The sequence below is a fragment of the Glandiceps talaboti genome, chromosome 9 (assembly GCF_964340395.1).
Source record: "Glandiceps talaboti chromosome 9, keGlaTala1.1, whole genome shotgun sequence".
Taxonomy (NCBI): Eukaryota; Metazoa; Hemichordata; class Enteropneusta; family Spengelidae; genus Glandiceps; species Glandiceps talaboti.
This window is the reverse complement of record NC_135557.1, coordinates 26,378,984-26,405,773: the sequence shown is the minus strand read 5'-3', so window position 1 is coordinate 26,405,773 and position 26,790 is coordinate 26,378,984. Positions and strand designations below refer to the sequence as shown.

Below are 26,790 nucleotides of genomic sequence, written 5' to 3'. Positions count from 1 at the left end.
TTGAATGTTTGTTGTGGAGTCTACACACACAGTCCAGACTTTATCCTTTTTAATAAATCACTGAGAGTAACTTTGCTAACGTTAGAGCACTCTATCTATAATACAAAGAAAGTTCACACAAAGTGTCAGCAGCGTTTTAAAGTACGCACTTAGCGTAATCGTTGAAGCATGGAGGCCATATGTATATTGTACACAACGTTTGCATATTAAATAGTCTGCTGCTGTCGCTCACACATCGACTATGTGTGGGAGAACTACCAGAATGGAGTAGCTGAAGCTGTGACATTTCCTTTTTTACACCGAACTGAGTAACAAGAAACGGAGACAAAGAGTGTGTCACTAGTTGAAGCTATATTTTACTTGAAGGTAAGTGTTCGATTCTTGTAGATACATTACCCTTTCATATGTACGTGTGTACCCAATGTCAGGTGCTTAGTATAACTGATCTGAAAACGTGACTCTATGAACTGTAGTCTCACCTTGAGATGTAACAAACCATAACATTTTTGTTGATGCAACAAAAACGCATTTTAAAGTATTTACTGCCATGGTATTGGTGGCAGACTTTATATATCCTACCCCCTACCCATACATACACTCTCACATACACACACTCACTTAATTATTTACCAAACATTTTAAAGTGCATGTGGAATCCATTTTAAGTCCATTTCGTGACGTCATGTGACGAGTTTGGTCACGTGTTATTTCTCTCTCTCTGCAATAACTTTCTCAACTCGATAGAACACCATTAACACCTGTTAAATTAACCTAAATTTGGTTGATATCTAGGTGGTAGGCAACTTGATATAGTTTTGGACGAAATATTTCAAAGTTGTGCACGTCTATAAAATACACTGCTGTTGGACGCCCAACACACTAAAGTGCCTTCTTGTTTAGTCTTAATCCCATAACAATGGTATACACAGTTGTGGTATGTTATACGTGTTCTGCTTACGAATTGTAAAATTGATAGAAACCTATACAAATGGTCACGTTAAATTACAATGGCCAGTGAGTAATAGATATACTCTTCTTTGTTCCATCTTGACCTTCTCTTATAGAGAATGGACAGGGTACTGTACAATAAGTTATCAGATAAGTGTGCGCTGTGTATGGTAATACTGGTATCCATGGTTGATAGTGACAATTGACATATTAGATCTTCCATTCTCAATGTCATAAGATATAATAAGTTTGTGGTGGATATCGTTGGGTTGTATAATGAACCATGCATGGTTAATCAGTAGATAATTTATCTGTATTCTACGTACATGACTTTACGATAATCATGGCAGGTGTGATTTAAACGTAAACAAAATATTCTTCTGGCGTGCAACAATGAACGGTTGTCATCATGAAGTTGATCCAATTTTGCAAGCTGGTGATCTACTAGCTTATACGTACTGGTTTCCATGGTGTATATGTATTCAGCGTCTCCTGTGTACGATTAGGTAGTACACAATTAGTTCTTTGGCTAAAAACCCAGCTATAGTATGACACTGTGCTATTTTACAGAGGGTTACATGATATTGCACTGTCTTTAAAGTGCACGTGGTTTAAATAAAGTCACAGAATTGCATTGCACTGTCTTACAGCGATTTATATAAATTATAGACACGGTCTATGCATAAACATGAAATTTATGATTTTGCACATGTCGCGTGCTACAGAGAGATAACAACCATGCAAACAGACTGTAGCAGATTTGTAAATGGGTGAGGTTTGTGAATATAACTAATTTAAACCAACTACATAAACTTAGTAGAGACCCCTGGGAAATAAACTTAGTGTAGACCCCTGGGAAACAGACGACAGACGAAACAGACAGTATTATGTATAATAGAAGTTGCAGTCGGATGGTCAAAAGACAACCATTGAATCAATAGATTATTAATGATTTCTATGACCTATATACTGGCCTTTTCAAGCCAGTAATGCGTCAGTGGCCCGTGTCATTGTCGTAAAAAACTGTTGTATTAGATGTCCATGTGGTTTCCACTAGGTCAGTGATCCTCGAGTGAGAACATGACAAGCTTTTTTACGAGAACTGGGAGCTTATAATTTTAGGCATGGGAATTTCAGTCGTTATGGTCTAGTGTGATTTATTTGAGTTGTACAAAACACGTTTTAACTTGTGTCAGAGGCAGGGTTGTGTACGTGTTGGAACAAAAACCAGTTGACATGAGTGGTGTAAAGGAATGGTATAATTGGTCATTTCTTTATAACAACTTATACCTTATAGGAACATACTAACAGATGCAACCATATATTAACAAACTATAGCTAGATCAAGGTATGGTGACAAAAGACAATGAAGTCTGAAAAGACCATACGTGATAAAAAAAAAACCCAGTTTAGAACAGACCCTCTGAGAATGTGCTGTATTTCTATTAATATGGTTAAGGGAGTCGTTCTGCTACGAGGGTGGGTTGGGTTGGGTTATCCAAAGGCAATAGTGAACCGTGGAAAACTTTACAAACACCACACCCCTTGTATCAAAAGATTTTTATTTCCTCCGTCCCTCACCAGTACTAGAACCTTTGCCCCTAGTCCACAGACTTTACGTTCACGATTAAGATGACCAGACCCCATTTTCTGTAGTCAGCTGACAAATTATATAACAAATTTACGTCACGTATCACTGCCATTTTTGGACGTTGATTTGGTAATTATTTCTATAACATTCCTAGTCGTCCTTCAGTGAATCTCAGAGATTATTGAAATATGAGTGGACCAGATGATAGTGTTGATAAGTTGTACCTGGCTGCAGCCGGGAAAGGTGACTTACAAGCCGTTGAGTTTGCACTTCAACATCCTGATCAGATGGATAAAGATGCCAAGGACGGCCAAGGGAGATCAGCGTTACACCTGGCAATAGTCAATGGACATACCAGTAAGTGAATAATTATTTAGAAACGAAGGCTATTTTATATTTCGGACATCGAAAACTGGGTACAGAACTATTTTTTTTGCAAATCTCAAGTAATATCTTTCTGCCCAAAATAATGGCTCTAAATACTGTCACCTTTCTTCGCCTATTAGCATTGGTGTGAAAACTTGTTTTCTTGACATATTTGTTACATAGAACGCCATAGCACTGGACATACTCCTGACACTTGAACCTTCATTGCGCGCGCGATACATCCCACGCCAAAATGATTGCAATGTCTACTAAAAGGCTGCATTTGCTCGAAAATTTAGACTTGTGCAGGACATTGTCATTGGCGTGAGTTGTCACAGAATGACACTTACCAACTTCCGTTAATTTCATACCTCTGTTTCTTGATTTAAGGAATTATCCAATCACTACTTCGTCATGGAGTAAATGTTGGTGATTCTTTACTACGAGCTGTAGATACGCAGTTTTACCAAGCTGTACAAGCAATCTGTAGTTGTGCTATAAAACTACCGGTGAGTCATATTCAGTTTTACAAAGCTGTACAAGCAATCTGTTGTGCTATAAAACTATCGGTGAGTTATATTCAGTTTTACAAAGCTGTACAAGCAATCTGTTGTGCTATAAAACTACCGGTGAGTTATATTCAGTTTTACCGAGCTGTACAAGCAATCTGTAGTTGTGCTATAAAACTACCGGTGAGTCATATTCAGTTTTACCAAGCTGTACAAGCAATCTGTAGTTGTGCTATGGAAACTATCGGTGAGTCATATTCAGTTTTACCGAGCTGTACAAGCAATCTGTAGTTGTGCTATAAAACTACCGGTGAGTCATATTCAGTTTTACCAAGCTGTACAAGCAATCTGTAGTTGTGCTATGGAAACTATCGGTGAGTCATATTCAGTTTTACCAAGCTGTACAAGCAATCTGTAGTTGTGCTATGAAACTACCGGTGAGTCATATTCAGTTTTACCGAGCTGTACAAGCAATCTGTAGTTGTGCTATGAAACTACCGGTGAGTCATATTCAGTTTTACCGAGCTGTACAAGCAATCTGTAGTTGTGCTATGAAACTACCGGTGAGTCATATTCAGTTTTACCAAGCTGTACAAGCAATCTGTAGTTGTGCTATAAAACTACCGGTGAGTTATATTCAGTTTTACCGAGCTGTACAAGCAATCTGTAGTTGTGCTATGAAACTACCGGTGAGTTATATTCAGTTTTACCAAGCTGTACAAGCAATCTGTAGTTGTGCTATAAAACTACCGGTGAGTCATATTCAGTTTTACCAAGCTGTACAAGCAATCTGTAGTTGTGCTATGGAAACTATCGGTGAGTCATATTCAGTTTTACCAAGCTGTACAAGCAATCTGTAGTTGTGCTATGAAACTACCGGTGAGTCATATTCAGTTTTACCAAGCTGTACAAGCAATCTGTAGTTGTGCTATGAAACTACCGGTGAGTCATATTCAGTTTTACCAAGCTGTACAAGCAATCTGTAGTTGTGCTATGAAACTACCGGTGAGTCATATTCAGTTTTACCAAGCTGTACAAGCAATCTGTTGTGCTATGAAACTACCGGTGAGTCATATTCAGTTTTACCAAGCTGTACAAGCAATCTGTAGTTGTGCTATAAAACTACTGGTGAGCAGTGTGTGAACTTAAGGGAAAATGACTACTGGTCATAAGGACCGACATGTAGCAAATGCTGCTGGTCCTTAAGGAAAACTGCTGGTCCATATTCAATGCAGTTCACATTCACGACCTGTATCTACACCCCCAATTACAGATTAAATGATTTTGAACTTTAATATGATACAACATATCAAGTAAAAGAGAATACAACGAATTGTTTACTATCCACTATTATTTCATCAATCTGTTCTTACAATTGAAAATTTCCACTCACAGAGTCAAAAAATACAGCTTGGAAGTAAACTTGGCAGTAAATTTTGGATTCACAACCAAATGCTTTTTGACTCTGTGAGTAGAGATTTTCATTTGTAACTATGAACCCAGAGACTATGAATATTCCTATAGACTATAGTGGCCTGAGACTGAATGTATTCATTCCACCATAGAAATACAGATCCATAGATTGTAGATAATATGGGTGAATGAATCAATAAATCTAAATTAGCTCACAGTCCTCCCCTTACTCTCTGTACGATTCACTAAATTCTGAATGACATAATCCAAAGTCAGGTTCATCGTCTGTGTCAACAGCTAATGTAGATTTCCCACCCTTAGCGAACTTAGACCACAAATTCATCACAAATTCATCATAGCAGAAAGTTTTGTCGCATAACTATCCCTCTTGAAAACTGTGTATTCGCTTTATTTCAATTTCCATCCACACAGTGACACGGAGCGGTTTCGTCTTCCTTCAGTCTTTACAAATATGTACTGAAGCCCCCCCCGCATGAAGCCCTACCCGTATACCCTACCGTGGTGTATTGAGTATCGTCTCTGACTGTTTGTGTAAAAAATCTGACCATGATGAAGAGAACTATGGCTAATCATGTCTTACAGTGCGAGTTTTTTTTGTGGGAGCGTGATGTGTTGACTGTACTGTGCTGTGTCATCCACTATGTACCTGTGTTTGGCATGATGCAGTATTTTTCCAGATACAACGATGGCAACAAAAATGCAACATTTCTAAGTTTATACGTTGATTGCAACATAACAGGACATATATTATCATATGCATCAAATTGAAAGCAATCAGACAACGCATCTATTTTCACTGTTTTTACCAAAAAAAACCTATCGTTACTGAAGATATTTTACGAAGTGTACCTGCCTTCTTTATTAGTTAAAATGCCATTTTCAGGTAATTTATAAGTTTTCCGTCAGTTTGTTTTGATCATAGCCACACACATGGGGATAGTTATGCAACAAAACTTTCTGCTATGATGAATTTGTGGTCTAAGTTCGCTAAGGGTGGGAAAGCTACATTAGCTGTTGACACCGACGATGAATCTGACTTTGGATTGTGTGATTCAGAATTTAGTGAATCGTACAGAGAGGAAGGAGAGGACTGTGACCCCTTAGACATTGCAGATGATGTAGATTTATTGATTCATTCACCCATATTATCTACAATCTATGTATCTGTATTTGTATGGTGGAATGAATACATTCAGGCCACTATAGTCTATAGGAACAGATTATGCGAGAATGAATATTCATAGTCTCTGGGTTCATAGTTACAAATGAAAATCTCTACTCACAGAGTCAAACAAAATTTACTTCCAAGTTTACTTCCAAGTTGTATTTTTTGACTCTGTGAGAGGAAATTTTCAATTGTAAGAACAGATTGATGAAATAATAGTGGATAGTAAACAATTCGTTGTACTCTCTTTTACTTTAGTATATCAAAAGATATGTTGTATCATATTAAAGTTCAAAATCATTTGATCTGTAATGGGGGGGGGTGTAGGTACAGGTTGTGAATGTGAACTGCATTGAATATGGACCAGCATTTTTCCTTAAGGACCAGCAGCATTTGCTACATGTCTGTCCTTATGACCAGTAGTTATTTTCCCTTAAGTTCACACACTGGCATGCAGTATACGTTTTTGTTGTTTTTCTTGTAATGACAAACATGGTTTTAGTATCGATGAGACATCAATGGTTTGAGAAATCGCACACAAACAATCAAATGATTTATCTAGTGCTTTGACTCCGTCAATCGCCCTCTAGCTCTGGTGACACTGCTGACCTATCGAGCGTATGCTTCCAAAACGACATAGAATCAATCTGTATAGCAAATCTGGTTACCATAGTAGCAAAGCAAAAATCCAAACAAAGTACTTCATTTAATGGCGATATGGAATTATGGTCGGTATGTAAATTTCATGTGAATACCATACAAGTCATTGTTTTGTGCAATTAAAGTTTCCAAGTGTCATGTCAGTTTCATTTCGAGCAGTCGAAATCAAAGCAACTAAGGAGAAGATTAAAAGAAAATGTTTTTGCTTGTTTGGGTGGGGGGGGGGGGGGGTACTCAACTTGGATGACTTGTGTAGAAGCAGACATTTATGACCTGGGGGTATCTCAGGTAGAATATCTTGGATGTATTCAGACGTTACGGTTAATTGTGCAATAGTTCGCGAACTCATGTAATTCTAGCGTCAGACACTGGGCGTGGTGTTATCTTTTTAATATGGCCGACTCCAACTTTTCTGTTTCGCACATCAATGTTTTGCTTGACCGACTATATAGGGAGTGTGGTTCTTGATACATTTCAACAAGTCTAAATTTTATAAGACAGTTCCTCTTTAAGTCATGGTAGTAAAGCTTATTTTCTTCGCAAGGACTTCTGAAACTCATACGAAATTACCTTCCGTTCACCCTAAATCTTAAATTCAAGAGTACGTACAGTGATAGAAAGACATATAACACTTCACTTCACTTCCAAACACGGGTTTGTTTCGCGTTCGATTGTTGACAAGAGCACAGTCCATGACCAGTGACCATACTTCTATCATACTAGTACATGACCAGTGACCATACTTCTAGCATACTAGTCCATGACCAGTGACCATACTTCTAGCATACTAGTCCATGACCAGTGACCATACTTCTATCATACTAGTACATGACCAGTGACCATACTTCTAGCATACTAGTCCATGATCACTGACCATACTTCTGGCATACTAGTCCATGACCAGTGACCATACTTCTAGCATACTAGTCCATGACCAGTGACCATACTTCTAGCATACTAGTCCATGACCAGTGACCATATACTTCTAGCATACTAGTCCATGACCAGTGACCATACTTCTAGCATGCTAGTCCATGACCAGTGACCATACTTCTAGCATACTAGTCCATGACCAGTGACCATACTTCTAGCATACTAGTCCATGACCAGTGACCATACTTCTGGCATACTAGTCCATGACCAGTGACCATACTTCTAGCATACTAGTCCATGACCAGTGACCATACTTCTGGCATACTAGTCCATGACCAGTGACCATACTTCTAGCATACTAGTCCATGACCAGTGACCATACTTCTGGCATACTAGTCCATGACCAGTGACCATACTTCTAGCATACTAGTCCATGACCAGTGACCATACTTCTAGCATACTAGTCCATGACCAGTGACCATACTTCTGGCATACTAGTCCATGACCAGTGACCATACTTCTAGCATACTAGTCCTTGACCAGTGACCATACTTCTAGCATACTAGTCCATGACCAGTGACCATACTTCTAGCATACTAGTCCATGACCAGTGACCATACTTCTAGCATACTAGTCCTTGACCAGTGACCATACTTCTAGCATACTAGTCCATGACCAGTGACCATACTTCTAGCATACTAGTCCATGACCAGTGACCATACTTCTAGCATACTAGTACATGACCAGTGACCATACTTCTAGCATACTAGTCCTTGACCAGTGACCATACTTCTAGCATACTAATCCATGACCAGTGACCATACTTCTAGCATACTAGTCCATGACCAGTGACCATACTTCTAGCATACTAGTCCATGACCAGTGACCATACTTCTAGCATACTAGTCCATGACCAGTGACCATACTTCTAGCATACTAGTCCATGACCAGTGACCATACTTCTAGCATCCTAGTCCATGACCAGTGACCATACTTCTAGCATGCTAGTCCATGACCCGTGACTCCCGAGAAGTCAAATTACCGCTCAAACCAAATACAATATAGCAAACTTTCCAGGTATGACGTAGATTAAGTTATTCCTGACTTTTCCAGACAGCAATAAATGACTCATATACTATTCGTGATATCACATGTAAGATGTATTGTGATGTAAAATAGCAATCATTGACTTATATGGCACAATAAATGACCATCAGAAACTAACGAAATGGAGGCCTGTTCTATCACAATACACATGCTGCTATACTTTCATGTCACTACACAGATATAGGAAAATTAATCAATTCAGTATAATACAGACTTTAAAACATAACAATGCTCAAAATAATTGTCTTTTCGGGTTACTAATTCTTTTCGGTTGTCTTCTTTAAGGATGGCGGTCATGATGTCATCAATTGTCGAGCAACTGATGCCGATGATTTCCACCCTGATATCACACCGATTATCCTGGCAGCACATCACAACAATTATGACATCATCAAGGTCAGTGTATAGCGTCGTCAATCTAAGTGTACCAAGTTTATATCTGTATATCTGTTCTGTCGATCTTGTTGTTTTACTGAAATCAAATAAACTAAACGAAACTAAGTGTACCAACGTACACGTCACAATAATTTAGTAAATACAAGGGGGGAGGGGCGGGGATCAGACCCGGACTGTCGTATAAAGTGAAAAGTATTTTGTCCTTATATTCTTCAGCTTCAGGATTTATTATCTATGTAAGATTCAAGAATGAACAGAGATAATTGAGAAATGAAATCGAGTAAAACGAACTAAAAATTTCTAAAGTACTTTTGATTCAACTGAGCGGGTAAAATGGTGGGGGTGGGGGGGGGCAAAAAGTTAGGGGCAAAAGGATGGGGGAGCAACGGGCCTGCTTTCGACAAGATGGACATGCTCTCGACATTGTCGGAACCGAGGTTAACATCTCCTCATCATTATCCCTAATATCTTACTCAACCATTCCAGTTTAACTCCTATGAGACCGACCCCTCTCCTCTTATCACAACTGACCAATGAAGTCACTACATGGTTGTTGGCAGCGATTTGATTTGATATGGTCTGATATTACGGTACCAGACCTATAAACCGTTAGCCTTATCCTAAGCCTTACCCATGTGGCAGCAGTACAGTGGGATGTCAAAGTAACACAAAGTTATGTATAGATAATATAATGAGTCAAAGTAAAATGTGACCCTCCCCTAATCTAAAGTTTCTAACCTATTGCCCTCCCCCGAGAACCTATATGTCAAATGTTGATTTCCCTCCATGGTTAAATGCCCTGTATGTACGGCGATCGCTGACATAATAAGGTTGATATAGGAAGTGTTAAAACGCCATATGCCCTGTACGGCGATCGCTGGCATAATAAGGTTGATATAGGGAGCGTTAAAACGCCATATGCCCTGTACGGCGATCGCTGACATAATAAGGTTGATATAGGAAGTGTTAAAACGCCATATGCCCTGTACGGCGATCGCTGACATAATAACGTTGATATAGGGAGTGTTAAAACGCCATATGCTCGTCTCCGACCGTTTTACCACTGGCATTACTGTGCTATATCAATACTTGACCACAGTTTCGTTGAGCCCTCGTCTAATCAGAACTACTCGTTAATAACGTGAATTTAATATCTAAAGACAATCATGTCCATGAGCAAACACTAAACAGTCAATTTTCCAATTTTTTTGAAGTTGTTGTTGCGTCATGGTGTTTATGTTGAAGATCCAGAAGAAAAGGGTGGAAGCTATGTAACCGAGAAACACACCTTACAACATTCCTTGGGAATGTTAAACATATTCAAAGCTTTGTGTAGTGAGGCCTATATATCTTTGACTTCCCTTGATCCAATAGAACGAGCCTTCAAGGTAAGCTAATCCAAGTGACCAATGTTTCTGACGATAGTGTTAATATGAAACAATATAAGATTGGTTATCTTATCTTTATAAATAACACAACTGACGCTGACGTACAACATGCAGCGAACTTGGTACAAATATTCACTCATATCATGATGGCTTCAACCCACTATTAAATGATAAAGTGTACGTATCTCTCTAGACGATTGCATCTTACTTGGTCAATGTATGCACAGTCAAAATAATCCCCAGCCTTTGGGTGATCTTAGCATTGTTGGACACATACTATAGTTTAATTCTAACATCTGTTAAACCTATATAAATTCAGTCACATTTTTCTGAGTGGTGTTCTACAAATTTTTTGGAGATAAATGTGTCTAAAACTAGAGAGATGACCACTGTCTACATGGAAGTACTTCCATAATAAAAATATGTGTCAATGAGAAACTTTCCGCATTTGACAGACCTCAGTTGGCACCCCTAGAAGCTTCGGTGATAAAGGAAGGGAAGGGAAAGGAGTGGGTTTAGAGCGGGTATAATTAAGAATGTGGTGTGTTGATCTAATTCAATTCCATGATGCTTGTAGGGGATAGCCAAAACAATGCTTACATCCCAACCATATAACAATAGGCAATATTCTTGAGCGCAGTGATAAATACTATATGTTCAATAATGCTACTATAGTTAAGAAAGCAGTTTAGCATCTATATTGAAAGAACACAACCGGTGAAGCACGTGTAAACGCTGTTGGCACTTCATTTGGACAGGTGTAATATGATGTGGAAATGAGACTTTATCGTCAAGGGTCAAACCAAGATATTTGTAAGACACCACCTGTTCAACAGGCTCACCATTAATCACAATGGGGCTATCAGGCACGCCGTTTCGACGAAAGTCAGTGGTTGTTATCAAGTGCACACATCTTTCAACCACCAATACTTTTATTCCAACTTATGTTAAAATAATGACTTTTACAGCTGAGTGAGCGATTACGTAATCTAAGTAATCGAGAATATGAATTTCGTCAAGATTATGTACAACTCTCAGAACAATGTGAGGAGTTTGCTGCAGCTTTGTTGGGACAAACACGTAACACAGAAGAGTTAACGTCGGTTCTAACTCATCATGAGAAATTGAAGTACAAAGACAAGCTTGATAGTAGCGACAACCTTCCTCAGAAGGCATTCCAGGCTATAGCTATGGAGCAGAAGAAGGTAAGGAAATCACCTGATTATACAATGCACAACACACAAGTCATGAACATTATCCCATTGAATTATCAACTGAAATATACTGCTCAAAAATAGTATTTACAGTCAGTCATTATACGGTCAAACATTTAATCACTATCGTCTCACTTTCAGAACATTGGCGAACGTCGACAGTTTTGCATAGATGCAATACGGGCAATTGTGTCATTCCCCTTTTTTCAGTCAGCCGAGGACAATACTTGACACGTGATATAAAGGGCCATGTTACTTCGAGTATTTTCCGGCTGAACGAAAACAAATATTAGAGAATAAAATACTTTAAAAAGCGTAATTTATGAAAAATAAATTCAGAAAACTAAGCGATTTTTTAATGTTTTGACTCATACTTTGAACACAACAGAAAAAATGACGTATACACGCCTTGTTTTATTTCTCAGTTTGTTGCCCATCCACACTGCCAGCAGCTGCTGATTGATCATTGGTATGGACCTATGAAGTCGTGGAATGATAAAGGGTTTCTTGAAAGCTTCATGCTATCCTTCCTGGTCTGTCTTGGGTTTCCATTCCTGTGTATCGCCTACTACATTGCACCTGTTGGTAAACTAGGAACTTTCATGAGAATTCCGTAAGTAGAATATTGAATTGTTAAGACAGAACAACCTAGACACCCTAAACGCAACATTACCCGCAGACACGATATGCTAATTCTCTGGGTAATAGTCTCATTCTTCCAATATGTCATGTGCCACAACATTACCTCTGGCTATCTGTCCCATGAGGGGTCAATGATAAGTCACGTGGGATAGCATTCCACTATCTTCTGCAGTATGCGCAAACTAGTGTATGGTGACGTCATGCTGATTATAAGGAATTTTAGCAAGTATCGAGACTGCCGTTGTACTTTAGTGGTTTGACGTATGTAGTAGTGTAGTATATGTGAGGAATCATCGTCGTGAGCCACTAGCCTCTTTTACAGATGTACTTGTGTACTCAATTTTCGCTGTTACGTCAGCGGAAGAATGTTCTCTGGAAGGAATATACTTTGAGAATTGAAGTAAAGCATTAGAGATCTCATAGGATATATTTTGGATGGCAATCTCAAACCATTCTTTCAAAACTATGGATGACTTATTTTGAAATTGAACCCACATAATGGCGATTTTACGCACGCTTTTCACAGAAGTATGCATCAACAAAGTAAGTCATACGCCATATTGTGTTGAAAAATAGAATTTACAGTTGCAAATTCCAACATTGTTTTAGGAAATTGTTTGTCATGTTTATAAGGGAGCCTTCTGTATTTACAAGGGGGGTGGCCGGAGGAAATCACACATGGTCTGTTAAGTAAAACATGACCCTCCCCTATTCTCCATTCGTAAAGTGACCCTCCCCTTTGTCCCATTTTGTAAAACATGACCCTCCCCATGACAACTGCATATACTGAACGCTAATCAATATTTCCATTGTATGTATACATACAAATTAAATGATTTTGACTCTGTATTAGAAAGCAATATTTGTACATATAAATTGACAAACAGTAAAAGACTGAGACAATTTGATCACAAAACTGCGGATTTGTAAAAAGTGACCCTCCCCCAAAACATTGTAATGCAAAAATGATCCTCCCCAAGATTAGGTTTGTTAAATGTGACCCCCCTCCCCCGATTCTTCAGGGTGACTGCTTTAGCATACATGTATGTCATTGAAAAAATTCATAATTATTTTAATTTTGATCGAAAACTTTGGTCATACTACAAAGGAAATATTAATAGGTGGGTGTGCCAACACAAAATTACTTTAAATACACATTATCATATCATACGTCATCCCTCTCCCCAGTAGTTATTTTTTGAATGAAACCCTTATTTTTATCTTTCATAGAATGATTTTTGTTCCTTCATTCCAGATTTGTGAAGTTCTTGATGTTCACAGCATCGTTTCTCATCTTCCTCGTCCTTATCTTTCTGACTACTACTGATTCAGAAATTTTTGGTCGTACTAACCAAGACTTAGTTACCCTTTACGAAGAAGTGTATGGTAAAAAAATTGGTGAAAACCAAAAAAAGCTTCTGGATCAAGAACGAGGGAGGCAGTTTGATATCATCGAGTGGATTATAATTGTATGGATTTTGGGTAACGCATATAATCATTTCTCTCCCCCCCCCCTCCCCCAGTTGTCTAAGAATATCAAGCACACCACCCACTGACATGGACTGAGGAATTTTCGTAGTCCCCCCCCCCCCTACACATAGATTTCAGTGTACATAATTGTATGGTAACCTCCAATATTTCAAGATCCCCTTTCAGACCATCATAATTTTCTAACCCTTCCCTTAGAACTCCTAAATGTTTTCGTGTCCCATGTTCTGTCCCTCCCCTTAGCACCCCTAAAGGCACACATATCCTAAAAAGGTTATGGACGTAGCTATAAGTTTTAATTTTTCATTGGCATAATTAATTATTTTTTATTAATTAGGCTTCAAATTTCATATAATTTGGTACATAAATTGATGATAAAGTACAAGTGTTTGCTAGCTTTAAATTTCGTATAGTTTATCATTAATTTGTCAATTAATGGCATAACATGTATAACAGCTCAATTTTTTTTTTGTGTGTGTGTGTGTGTGTGTGTGTGTGTGTGTATAGATGGGTAGCTGTATTTGTTTTACCTTCCATAAGGTAAGGAAGTGTAGTTTACAACAAGGCGTGAAGGAACAACAATCTAAAGGTTTACCCTTACGGATGGCATTCAGTTTACATCAAGGGGTGAACGAACAACAATCTAAAGGTTTACCCTTACGGATGGCATTCAGTTTACATCAAGGGGTGAACGAACAACAATCTAAAGGTTTACCCTTACGGATGGCATTCAGTTTACATCAAGGCGTGAAGGAACAACAATCTAAAGGTTTACCCTTACGGATGGCATTCAGTTTACATCAAGGGGTGAACGAACAACAATCTAAAGGTTTACCCTTACGGATGGCATTCAGTTTACATCAAGGCGTGAACGAACAACAATCTAAAGGTTTACCCTTACGGGTGGCATTCAGTTTACATCAAGGCGTGAACGAACAACAATCTAAAGGTTTACCCTTACGGGTGGCATTCAGTTTACATCAAGGGGTGAACGAACAACAATCTAAAGGTTTACCCTTACGGATGGCATTCAGTTTACATCAAGGCGTGAAGGAACAACAATCTAAAGGTTTACCCTTACGGATGGCATTCAGTTTACATCAAGGGGTGAACGAACAACAATCTAAAGGTTTACCCTTACGGATAGCATTCAGTTTACATCTGGTTAATTTTGACATTCTCAATTTCTCAATGATAGGAATGACCTGGCGGGAAATAAAAGAAGCATGGCGAGGTGGATTTAGACAATTTATCAACGATCCTTGGAATTTACTAGATTTTGCCATGATTGCATTATTTTGGGGTTGGATTAGTCTGCGAGTGGTATCCTATGTCTTGGTAAGTGCTACCAACTTGATTTTTTTTGCACTCTATATATATATCAGAGTTGTCTGATGATCGCACTATGCGTGAAACTCCGAGTTACAACCAAGAAAGAGTTCCAGTACTACCAAAAATATATATATATATATATATATATATATATATATATATATATATATATATATATATATATATATATATATATATATATATATATATATATATATATATATATACATGTATATATATATATATGAAATTTGAATTTGTTGAAGTTTGGTTCTAAATATACAGAAGGTGGTAAATACTCAGCTCTCAACAGATTGTATGTACAGCAAATCTAAAAGAAATGGTATTCATCTGCTATGTCACCAGATTTACATATTTTACATACTCTGAGCTGCGAGACAATATATATATATATATATATGAACATTGTAGAAAAAATGACGCAGACGCACGTAGTCTTGGCAGCTAGGTTATAAATACCATATTTGTTGTTCGAACGAATCTACTTTGTTTGAGTTCGGTATAATTAAGTATGTATTTATTCTTCCATGTAGGTTCATGCAGACCTAAACGTTGTTCTCAGCACTGTTCAAAAGAGGGCAGCCGCTGACTCTGCTGCAGCAGACACAGCAAACCAAGCAACTGATAACTCAGAGAGTAACTCTACAACCAGTGATTTGTATACATTGATTGAGGATCAACATTTAGAAACCCGTCGACTTACTCAACAATTCATAGATAACATGGCAACAATGCTAATTCAGAATTTGACTTCCGTTATTGATAGTCAATCGTGTACCCATTCTGTATTGCAGTTGACAAGAATTATCAATAACGTGTTTGGATTGAGTCAAGATACAAGTAATATTGATAGCGACTATGTGTTTGATTCTTTCTCATTTTATGAAGACTTTCCCCCAAGTATCAGTTCGCCAAGAAAGAATTGGAACCAGTACGACCCATCACTGATAGCAGACCTCTTGTTCTCAGCAGCTTGTGTTCTGTCTATGCTGAGATTGCTACAAGTTATTGTCATCAGTGACGTCATTGGACCAATGCAGATATCTGTCACCAAAATGATCATAGATATCTCCAAATTCCTTTTCATTTTCTTCTTGATTTGGATGGCATTCGCTATGGGTATGACCCAGGTTTATTGGAGTTATGCTTTGGATGAACAACTGCGATGCAAAGAGTCTGACGAAGAAAAGGAAGACTGCGATCAACATTTTGGAAAGTAAGTAGACTTCTTCCAGCCTTGGAGAAATAGTCGCTGCATTACAGCCTTCGATGTAATAAAGTCTACTAGTGCACTCATAGCCAGGTAATAGAGTCTACTAGTGCCCTCATAGTCAGGTAATAGAGTCTACCAGTGCCCTCATAGCCGGGTAATAGAGTCTACCAGTAACCTCATAGCCGGGTAATAGAGTCTATTAGTTCCCTCATAGCCAGGTAATAGAGTCTACCAGTGCCCTCATAGCCGGGTAATAGAGTCTACCAGTGCCCTCTTAGCAGGGTAATAGAGTCTATCAGTGCCCCCATAGCCGGGTAATAGAGTCAACCAGTGCCCTCATAGCCGGGTAATAGAGTCTACTAGTGCTCTCATAGCCAGGTAATAGAATCTACTAGTGCCCTCATAGCCGGGTAATAGAGTCTACCAGTGCCCTCATAGCCGGGTAATAGAGTCTACCAGTGCCCTCTTAGCAGGGTAATAGAGTCTACCAGTGCCCTCATAGCCGGGTAATAGAGTCAACCAGTACCCTCATAGCCGGGCAATAGAGTCTACTAGTGCCCTCATAGCCAGGTAATAGAATCTACTCGTGCCCTAATAGCCGGGTAATAGAGTCTACCAGTGCCCTCTTAGCCAGGTAATAGAGTCTACCAGTGCCCTCATAGCCGGGTAATAGAGTCAACCAGTGACCTCATGGCCAGGTAATAGAGCCTACTAGTGCCTCATAGCCAGGTAATAGATGTCTACTAGTGCCCTCATAGCAGGGTAATAGATGTCTACTAGTGTCCTCATATCCAGGTAATAGAATCTACTAGTGCCCTCATAGCCAGGTAATACAGCCTACCAGTGCCCTCATAGCAGGGTAATAGAGTCTACCAGTGCCCTCATAGCCTGGTAATAGAGCCTACCAGTGCCCTCATAGCCAGGTAATAGAGCCTACTAGTGCCCTCATAGCCGGGTAATAGAGCCTACTAGTGCCCTCATAGCAGGGTAATAGAGCCTACTAGTGCCCTCATAGCTAGGTAATAGATGTCTACTAGTGCCCTCATAGCAGAGTAATAGAGCCTACTAGTGCCCTCATAGCTAGGTAATAGATGTCTACTAGTGCCCTCATAGCCAGGTAATAGAGCCTACTAGTGCCCTCATAGCCAGGTAATAGAGCCTACTAGTGCGCTCATAGCAGGGTAATAGAGTCTACCAGTGCCCTCATAGCCAGGTAATAGAGCCTACTAGTGCCCTCATAGCCAGGTAATAGATGCCTACTAGTGCCCTCATAGCCAGGTAATAGAGTCTACCAGTGCCCTCATAGAAGAGTTAATAGAGTCTATTAGTGCCCTCATAGCCAGGTAATAGATGTCTACTAGTGCCCTCATAGCCAGGTAATAGAGCCTACCAGTGCCCTCATAGCCAGGTAATAGAGTCTACCAGTGCCCTCATAGCCAGGTAATAGAGTCTATTATAATATACCTAGTGATAATGCTGTGCCATGATTCGCTAGAATCAGTCACGTGATAGGAAAATAGAATGACTATTTCCCTAGGGAAATAGTTCCATCAACTTTTACATGGTCACATGACCACCGCGCGTTCACAGCAGGTCAAAATGGCAGCTTCTGACGATGTCGTCTGCCACCGCGAGTTCACAGCATGAGGTATATTATAAAACACATATTGCCTGGCCTATATTCGGGCTATAGCACCCGTTCATTACCCCCTCGTGACTATGAGTTTCCAGAATCACATGCTATTTCCCTTGGCATTTGGCCTCGGGAAATAGCATGTGATTCTGGTAACTCACAGTCCCTCGGGGTAATAAACGGGTGCTATAGCCCTCATGGCCAGGCAATATGTGTTCACTAGTGTGTTCATAGCAGGGTAATAGAGTCTACTGCATATACCCAAATGGAATCTGGTTTCCTATGGTCGCCGCTCCTTCTTGTGAGCAGCTCCTGAACTTTGGAACTCTCTACCTCTGGACATAAAAACCTCTCCTAATGAAAACATTTTCAAAAGATTCTTAAAAAATCACTTATTTCAGAGAGCATTTTCATCTTCTTTCTAACTTTAAGTGCCACTGAACATTGTTTCTTTGGATATTTGGTGCTATATAAATTTATTAGATGTATGTATGTATGTATGTATGTATGTATGTATGTATGTATTTTATCTCACAAGTTATAATTTCGTTTATATTGTCTTCACAGTTTTGGTAGCAGCATGTCAACATTATTTTGGTCTATTTTTGGACTTGTTGAACTGTCCTCATTGAAGGTTAAAGCTGATCATGCGTCGGTAGAGAACTTTGGTTTAATTCTGTATGCTTTCTACTACGTCATTGCTGTTGTGGTTCTTTTAAATCTACTTATTGCTGTGATGAGTGACACTTACTCCAAGATTGAAGTAAGTATACACATCCGAATAACGCATATATATCACTGTTAGAGAGTTTAATATAAAGAGATCTATTAATTAAATTTCCCCCTCGACGACTTCGATGAAGAATAATGTTCATAATGAAACTTTGTTGAGCACAGTTCAAAAGAGGGCAGCCGCTGACTCCGCTACAACAAACCAATCAACTGATAACTCAGAGAGTAGCTCTACAACCAGTGATTTGTAGAGATTGACTGAGGATCAACATTTAAAAACCCGTCGACCTACTCAACAATCCATAGATAACATGGCAACAATGTTAATTCACAATTTGAACTAAAATTACATATCATGCTGTTACAGGGAAACGCTGACACTGAGTGGAAATTTTCACGTTCAGAAATGTGGGTAGGATTCTTTGAGGAAGGGTCAACTCTACCCCCACCATTCAATATTTTGCCAAGTCTGAAGTCTGTTTTTGGATTTTTTCGTTCCTTGTATTACCTGATATGTCGTAAAGCCGCCAAACAGAGAACAAAGGTAATCATTCCTTCATGGCTTCATTTTGTAGTTTAACGGGTTAATTTACTGAATTTTGAAGTATCGTGTAACAAAATAGAGATCGACGTTTACTACTGGTCACTGTCTCACGTCGACCTCTAAATGTTAAAGTTAATTCTGCATACACATCTCATTCTGTCCACAAACTCTTTCCACTTTTACATCAGATACCGAGACTCTAGAACACTACAGGGGAAGAACTCATATTATACCATGCACAAGCCAAGATATTGTCATTGAACAGAAAATATGGATACCTGGTTGCTCTACATCATGATAATCCGTGTCTACGTCAATCGTTCTGTTGGGCACGATATGAGCTAAAACATTCCAAATCGTCATCCCCCCCCCCCCTCATTTTTCATGATTATGCTTGACAAGGTATAATTGTATTATTCTCCAATATTTCTCTTCACTCAGCTGGAAAATACTCGTGACCTAAGGGTTTGTCACTACTCGTGCAACTCGTAGTGACACGACTCCTTAGGCCACTCTATTTAATTTTCTTCATCTAAAGCATCTGACTTAAAATTGTGGAAATTACGAATATATTCTGTCATCCATGACACTTGTAAGGAAGAAGCCCCTACTACACTTGACATGTGTAGCACAGTTTGAGGGATTTTGTGCAAGGGTTTATGGGAAGACATTGTGATGCCAACACGAATACCGAATCTCTGTGCCATGGCAAATACAAAGAATATCAAAATGCACATTACATATCACGTTTACTTTGAAACTAACCATCATGTCGAATTCCTTAACATGATAGTTCATGTTCATTTTACATTCAATATTTTCTCTGAATATCATTTTCTCATATCTGTAGAAACAAAGAGAGAAGATACGAAAGAAGGAGAGCATGTACCAGGTAAGAACAGAACTAAATATGATATTACAATACTAATCCATCAACCCTTTAATTTTATTACAGCTGTCCGAGTACAAAAATTAAATATCATTTTACTGTGGAAGATACTTGGCAAAATATTCTAAATCTACTGTAGAGTCTTCATTGGGGTTCTCTGTACTTGAAAGTTCAATACATGTTATGAGTGGATGCCTTGAGTACGACTGCGATTATCGTGATGAAAGTGAGAGACCATTCATAAATGCTGACCCTAGGTATGGAGGCAGATGTTAGCAGGGAGAAAGTTTGGCACTTCCTCCTGCTAGAGATCGCTGTACTTGGAGATGGTATCATAGTGAAATAGCTGTAAGATGTAATCATATCTACAACCAAGAAATTATTATTTTAATACAGAGGCAAAATCCTGTTATTTTATTTGATAGACTGTGGTTGGTCAGTTATGTTTGCGGTATTTTGCAGAGAAGAAATCAGGGATTGGTCGTGAGTCAGAAGGAGGTGGAATATCCACAGTTGAATTCATGGGATTTAAGCAAGATATGTCTGCATTCAGGTAGGTAATATAGTATTATGTCATTCTGACATTCAGGTAAGTAATATTCCTTGACATTCACTAGGGAATCGTAGGTATTGTGTGTTATAAATACAAGTTATACAGTAACGTAATTATGCCAGTGAAGATTCAAATTTTGAGAAAAGATCAAGGAGTCCATTCGAAATATGGCCCATTAGCCAAATCAAGCTATGTCACTGTAATTTAATGTATATCTTTATTTCGGAAACAAACACATAAACTGACAATACAACACCAATATATACACATAGCCAGGAAGTCTATTAAACAAACAGTCAACTACTTCAAGCCTGGCAACAAACTTTCCCAAATACAGGTTTATAACAGTTAGCTAGAATTCTTGCCAAATTATAACCACAATTCGATAACATGCACCAGATGCTTCCCAATATTTTCACAAATCACCTCGTGGTAAGTTACGAGTTTGTACGGTAACATTGTGTCGACCATAGCAGACCTGCCATAGAAGAGAGTTTGGAATAGAGGCCCATTTAAGCCATGTGCCACTACATAGAAACTGGCACTGGAGGCGTAATAACGTTGTTACTGAAAGTGCAAGTAAGGGTGTAAATGTCTTTTCCAGGTTTGAATTGTATGGTATGATTCAGAAAGTGGAGAGATCTATTGTGTCATCTAACCAAGGAAACATACATATATTGGAAGAGATGGCAAAAATGGAAGCCCGTATAAATAGCACTAATATAGGAGACAGTGATGCCTTCCAGAGAGTACAGGGTCAGCTACTGCAGCAATCGGATGAGGGAGCTAAGAAAATTAAAGCATTGGAAGAAAAACTTGAAAAGCAGAAAACTGATGCTACAGACTTTGGCACTGACACATTCATGAAAATGGCTGAGCAACTGCAGCGTCAGGAAAGCCCTGCACTTGACAAACCAGAACAGACTGTATGCAAGAAGACTACTACGAGGGAAGTGGAAGTCCAAGTAACACCAGAAGATATTATTCGAGAAACATCCCGCCTGTCACACATTGTTGACGTACACAGCTCTGCTAGTGAAGAAGATGATGGTGACCAAGTCCAACTAGTAGAGGAACCATGTTCTATAGAATCTACAGCAGCTGAGCTTATGGACATTGACGAAAGCGTAAGATCTGACTCAGATGTGGATAGAAAACATAAAGGTTTCAACATGCATGGTAACAAATATATCCCTGCTGCTACTGCCGGACAAAGAGATCAGCGAGAAAGCGTATCACCCATTTATCGATTGTTTGAAAAACTTACTGAGGATTAGATAGTAAGCTACTGTACATAAAACAGTGTGTCATTTTCAGCTAATACATAGAATGTGTCATTTCCATTTCCGGCCTACAATTCCATGTTATTCTGTTTCCAGTGGTGACCATATTTGAAGTCATAAATTCGTAGTATTCACGAGCTATAGGATAGTTTCAGAATATCAAACCTCGTCAAAAGAAAGTCTATACTTTTGGCTGTCCTTGTAGAATCCCAGAACATCATATAGGGCTATATCCAAGTAAAGATGGCTGAACACAGCCACAAGAAGTACACTATGAGCGAAATCGCCTGTAGGAAAAACTGAAACCTAGGGGCAAGTAATTTTAACCTAACATTAGATAATTGCATTGTCACGGTTATCTCTTTCCGTTTCATCTTACATATCGTCGTGTGAGTATTCCCATTATACAACCATCCTAACCTGGAGAGTGTTTTGAATGGCATTTCGCCCAGCCTCTTCCAACAGGTGGTTATGGTCACAGGGTCGACCAGCTGGTTATTGAGCATACACAGACGAGGTTGCATAACTGAGATTTGGCCTAAGAATTGTAGGATAAAAGTGAACTTTTTCATATAAATACCAATCACTAAATATCTTTGTTGGCTTGCAATTTCAGTACAGATCCGTAACTGGTGCTATGAACATCAGATGTCTGTGCTGCAGAGCTAACCAGTATGCTTATTCTCAGGTCACCTGTGAAAGGGTCTGAGGTTTATCAACTTTGCTATATTATTTTCTTGTATTTGTACCAAATTCAGAGCATGAATACTTGACCTATTATAATTCGACTAAATCACTCAGCTTTTTTCCAGTAGTTATTACATACAATTCAGTGACATAGACATGCCATATGACCAAAGGAGGAACTAATACATAATTTACTGTCATGAGCATTTTGGTTGCTGTATTATTTATGCAATAATGTACGTATCAACATTATATAGCAGAATATATCGTAGAATTAGATCAGCCCATTCTAGTCCTAGCTGTCTTGTTATTATCAATACGTCGTCATAATTGGTGTAGGGTCTATGCTTTGACATTGTTTCTGTTGAATATTTTGTGTAACTTGGAGTCTGCTGGGAAATGTTTTGTGATTAGGGTTGAGGAATCGTTTGCCTACATTGGTGGCTACGTTTTTGCTGTATGGTGGGTTAAACCAGATGGTGTTTCTATTTCTGTTTTTCTTGTTTTTCTGCGTCGGGGTGCTGGTGTACGTGATGTTCTCTTTGTAGCAGCTGGTTTTTAGTGCATTTTGGTACAGTGGGGCTGCCTGGTTGAAGATGTGTTCGTCGGATGATATGTCGGAAATTCTACGGCCGATGGCTGACGGTATGTTCTTGATGATGCTGGGTGGGTGGTTAGACTGCGTGTGTATGTACATACAATTAGAGATATCCACAAAGTTAATCAGAGGCTTAACCGAGGTTGTTATTGCACTATTGAAAATATGTAATGATATAATTCTTATGTTACAAAAATGTTCTTTGATTACATAAAATGTTTACGGAAAATAGGGTAAATAATCATAAGAGAGGGCGCACTATTAATATGGAATTGATAGTGGATCGTAGGTAAACCTTGTGAACAGCTGGCTATTTATGTGTCTGATATCAAATAGATCAAGGATGACTGACGTAAGGAAAGAATATTGACTAAAGTTTAAGATCCTCTAGGATTCAAAACATTTAACATGGAATCCAAATGGTAAGAACTTAATTGCATTTAGATGATATTGTAGAATGTATACATTTAAAAAAATGTATTCCTCACTAATATCTTGTTTGTATATTAAAATCAATTTATTTTGTAAGACATTAATTTGGAGTGATGTATAGCATATTATACTTGAACACTTTTATCGATAACCGTAAATATACAGATGATATAATTTGGTGTAATTTATGCACATACCAGGTTTAGGATACCTTGACCAATCATTTATAATGTGTTTTATGGTATAGGTCTGTGCTAGATGTGGTGATTATTAAGATCACAATATTAAGATTTAGAAGAGGATATGCAATGTGAAGAGAAATAAAACTGGAACATGGTTTGTGATGGAAAGTAAAAGACTGGCATATGATGTTTAATTTCTTGCCTATTTCTTACTATATAGTTTGATGATACACAAATTGAATGAACTGTTGATATACACAAAGTACGAATTATTTATAAGTCGAATCTTTTCATTTGCCCCAATTATATTATACTTGTTGATGACGTCATATCCGGTGCGTCGTCTGGCCGGCCAATCACAAACGAGTATGATTGGATCATTTGTGGAACGGAACAACTAACCTTTCACTGTAAAATATATTTTAAAAAACGAAGGGGGGGGGGTAATTACTAGCAATATTGTGACAGTTTATAAAGTGCGACTTAATGAAATGTAGTAAAATGTCCTCGAAAGCTACTAATATCGTAGCCGTTTTCGTAATGATGTCGCTTTATGATAGTCTTTACAAGAGAAGATCAGCCATTTAGTTCTGTTCATATGATCATGGATATTTCACTTTGATTTTCCTATTTTAAGACAATTCATACATTATCATGTTACTCTTATAGACAACACGCAATGAATAAGTTCTATCAGGTCCCTATGTTATTTTAATCTAATCCATACATTATCGTGTTTTATAGACAACACGCAATGAATAAGTTCTATCAGGTCCCCATGTTATTGAACCATTCACGTCATACGTCTGTCCCACACTAGGTTTGCTCTGATATTTAAAGCAATGGTGTTGAGTGGAAGCACTCAGATCCGTATCAAATGTGATGACACCTGTACCTGGATTATGCCAACCAATCAAATCACCTTTCTCAATTTTGATGCGTTCCTTAGAGCGCAAGTCAATCTATTTGAAGATGGCAGAGTTAATAATGAGAATTCGTTGAAAGCAATGCTTGTTGCACATTTCAATGTAGTCAGTCAGTCAGTCAGTCAGTCAGTCATTCAGTCATTCAGTCAGTTAGTTAGTAACACCATTCTTTATTCGATATTTCATCATTGTTTTGTTGAGTTCAAAATTTAATTCAACTTGTCCTCAATTACACATTCAAGATATAAACTTATATAACACTAAGGCTTGCTAAGATAGTACGACAGTGAGCAAATTGGTTACTTTAAGTAGTTAGGAATTTAGTCAGTAATCCAGACAGACAGACAGACAGACAGACAGACAGACAGACAGACAGACAGACAGACAGACAGACAGACAGACAGACAGACAGACAGACAGACAGACAGACAGACAGACAGGCAGGCAGGCAGACAGACAGACAGACAGACAGACAGACAGACAGACAGACAGACAGACAGGCAGGCAGGCAGAGACAGACAGTCAGTCAGTCAGTCAGTCAGTCAGTCAGGCAGGCAGGCAGGGAGAGAAATACAGACAGTCAGACAGACAGTCAGTCAGTCAGTCAGTCAGCCAGTTTTGTCTTACTAAGATTTACTAAAAGCAACATATTTTAGACATACCGACATGAAGCCCGCATTACTGGCATCCACTGTGACCTCGATCTCGCCAACCAGTTCCATACTACAACTTCCCTGACTTTGAAGGCGCCAAACCTGGAGATATACGGTGCCTTTGTCTCGGGTATATACTAGTAATTCCCATCCGGTTAATCCCCATCGTCATACATCACCGCCCTCTACGGCGAGTCTTATCAGCCAACGCCGAAAGGCGTTGCGTCAGCCGGGAAAAAATGCCATGGCTTGCGAGAATGAATGGAGGGGGGGGGGGGGGGCATACATAAAAATATTGGGGAGAAAAGAGGGGGTTGTAAAAATTGTTGATATTCTGAAAAGGTGGGTGCATGTTATATTTCACTCATGATTTGATTTAATGTAAAATTAATTCCCAGGAGCGGTCGTTTGCATCCACGGCGATTTTTAATTTCACTGTGTGTGTGTGTGTGTGTGTGTGTGTGTGTGTGTGTGTGTGTGTGTGTGTGTGTGTGTGTCTACACAGTTATATGGTTAAAATGTGGACAAGATCCATATAATATACATGTACGTACTGGGAGTAAAATAGTAATAGTACCAAGGTATTGAAGACTACGTTGTATTCAAGTTTTCTAAGGCTTTCAATTATGTGTAAGGTTTGATATGTTATGGCTCTTAATATAATCACCTCATACATGTTCTCATTTTCAAAAAAGGCGCTCACCGTGGGAGGAGACATCCCCTAATTGTTTTATCCTTCGTTTCCGAATTTGCAAAGTTTTAATTACCCGCAAACCCGCAACTCCAACCCATACGAATTGTACCTTAACATATTCATGTTGCGACTGAGTTTGATCGTTAACATCAAAACGTGAGTAACTAGATTTTTTTAGTAATAAATACCACTGACTCTTTGTATATCTGAAGTTTGCGCCTTCACAGCAGAGCTGTTGGCGGGGGTGGGGAGGGGGTTCCCTTAGATCAATTGACAGAAAACGTCATAAAATGCGACAGTACTTAACATATGATAGAATCTCGCTACGAATACGAATTAGATGAAGGAATATGCAAATAGTTGATAAAAATAAGACAAAATAGAATTTTGTCATGGATATAGTTTTATTTATGTTTTATTTGTAATGAACATACTGTGATTTTCTTGTATTAATAAGGTGGGAAATGCAACATGCAATAATGGTTTTAAAAAAATGTTAGTTGTGATAAAATGAGGAAGATAAGGTGTCTGACTCCTTATATAGAATACAAAAACCTGAAATCAGTATAGATATGATTCCATAGAACGTAACTGTTAATTCTAATTTACTACATAACTATATAAACATGCATAAAAA

The 26,790-nt window shown here is 38.6% G+C and overlaps 1 protein-coding gene across 2 annotated transcripts; it reads left to right on the top strand.

The window, feature by feature from the left end:
• The first annotated feature begins 182 nt into the window (after positions 1-182).
• On the top strand, positions 183-24,036 carry LOC144439698 (short transient receptor potential channel 4-like). Of its 2 annotated transcripts, XM_078128932.1 has the most exons (15): positions 183-366; positions 2,694-2,896; positions 3,296-3,414; positions 8,939-9,049; positions 10,264-10,437; positions 11,406-11,642; positions 12,077-12,264; positions 13,549-13,775; positions 14,980-15,119; positions 15,668-16,350; positions 18,548-18,743; positions 19,080-19,256; positions 20,107-20,148; positions 20,571-20,698; positions 21,303-24,036. In XM_078128932.1, the coding sequence occupies exons 2-15, from the start codon at positions 2,728-2,730 to the stop codon at positions 21,973-21,975; spliced, it is 3,264 nt and encodes a 1,087-aa protein (XP_077985058.1). In that variant the 5' UTR covers positions 183-366; positions 2,694-2,727; the 3' UTR covers positions 21,976-24,036. The 2 variants fall into 2 exon arrangements, with proteins under 2 accessions (XP_077985058.1, XP_077985059.1); XM_078128933.1 differs by lacking the exons at positions 2,694-2,896; positions 3,296-3,414.
• Positions 24,037-26,790: the final 2,754 nt, after the last annotated feature.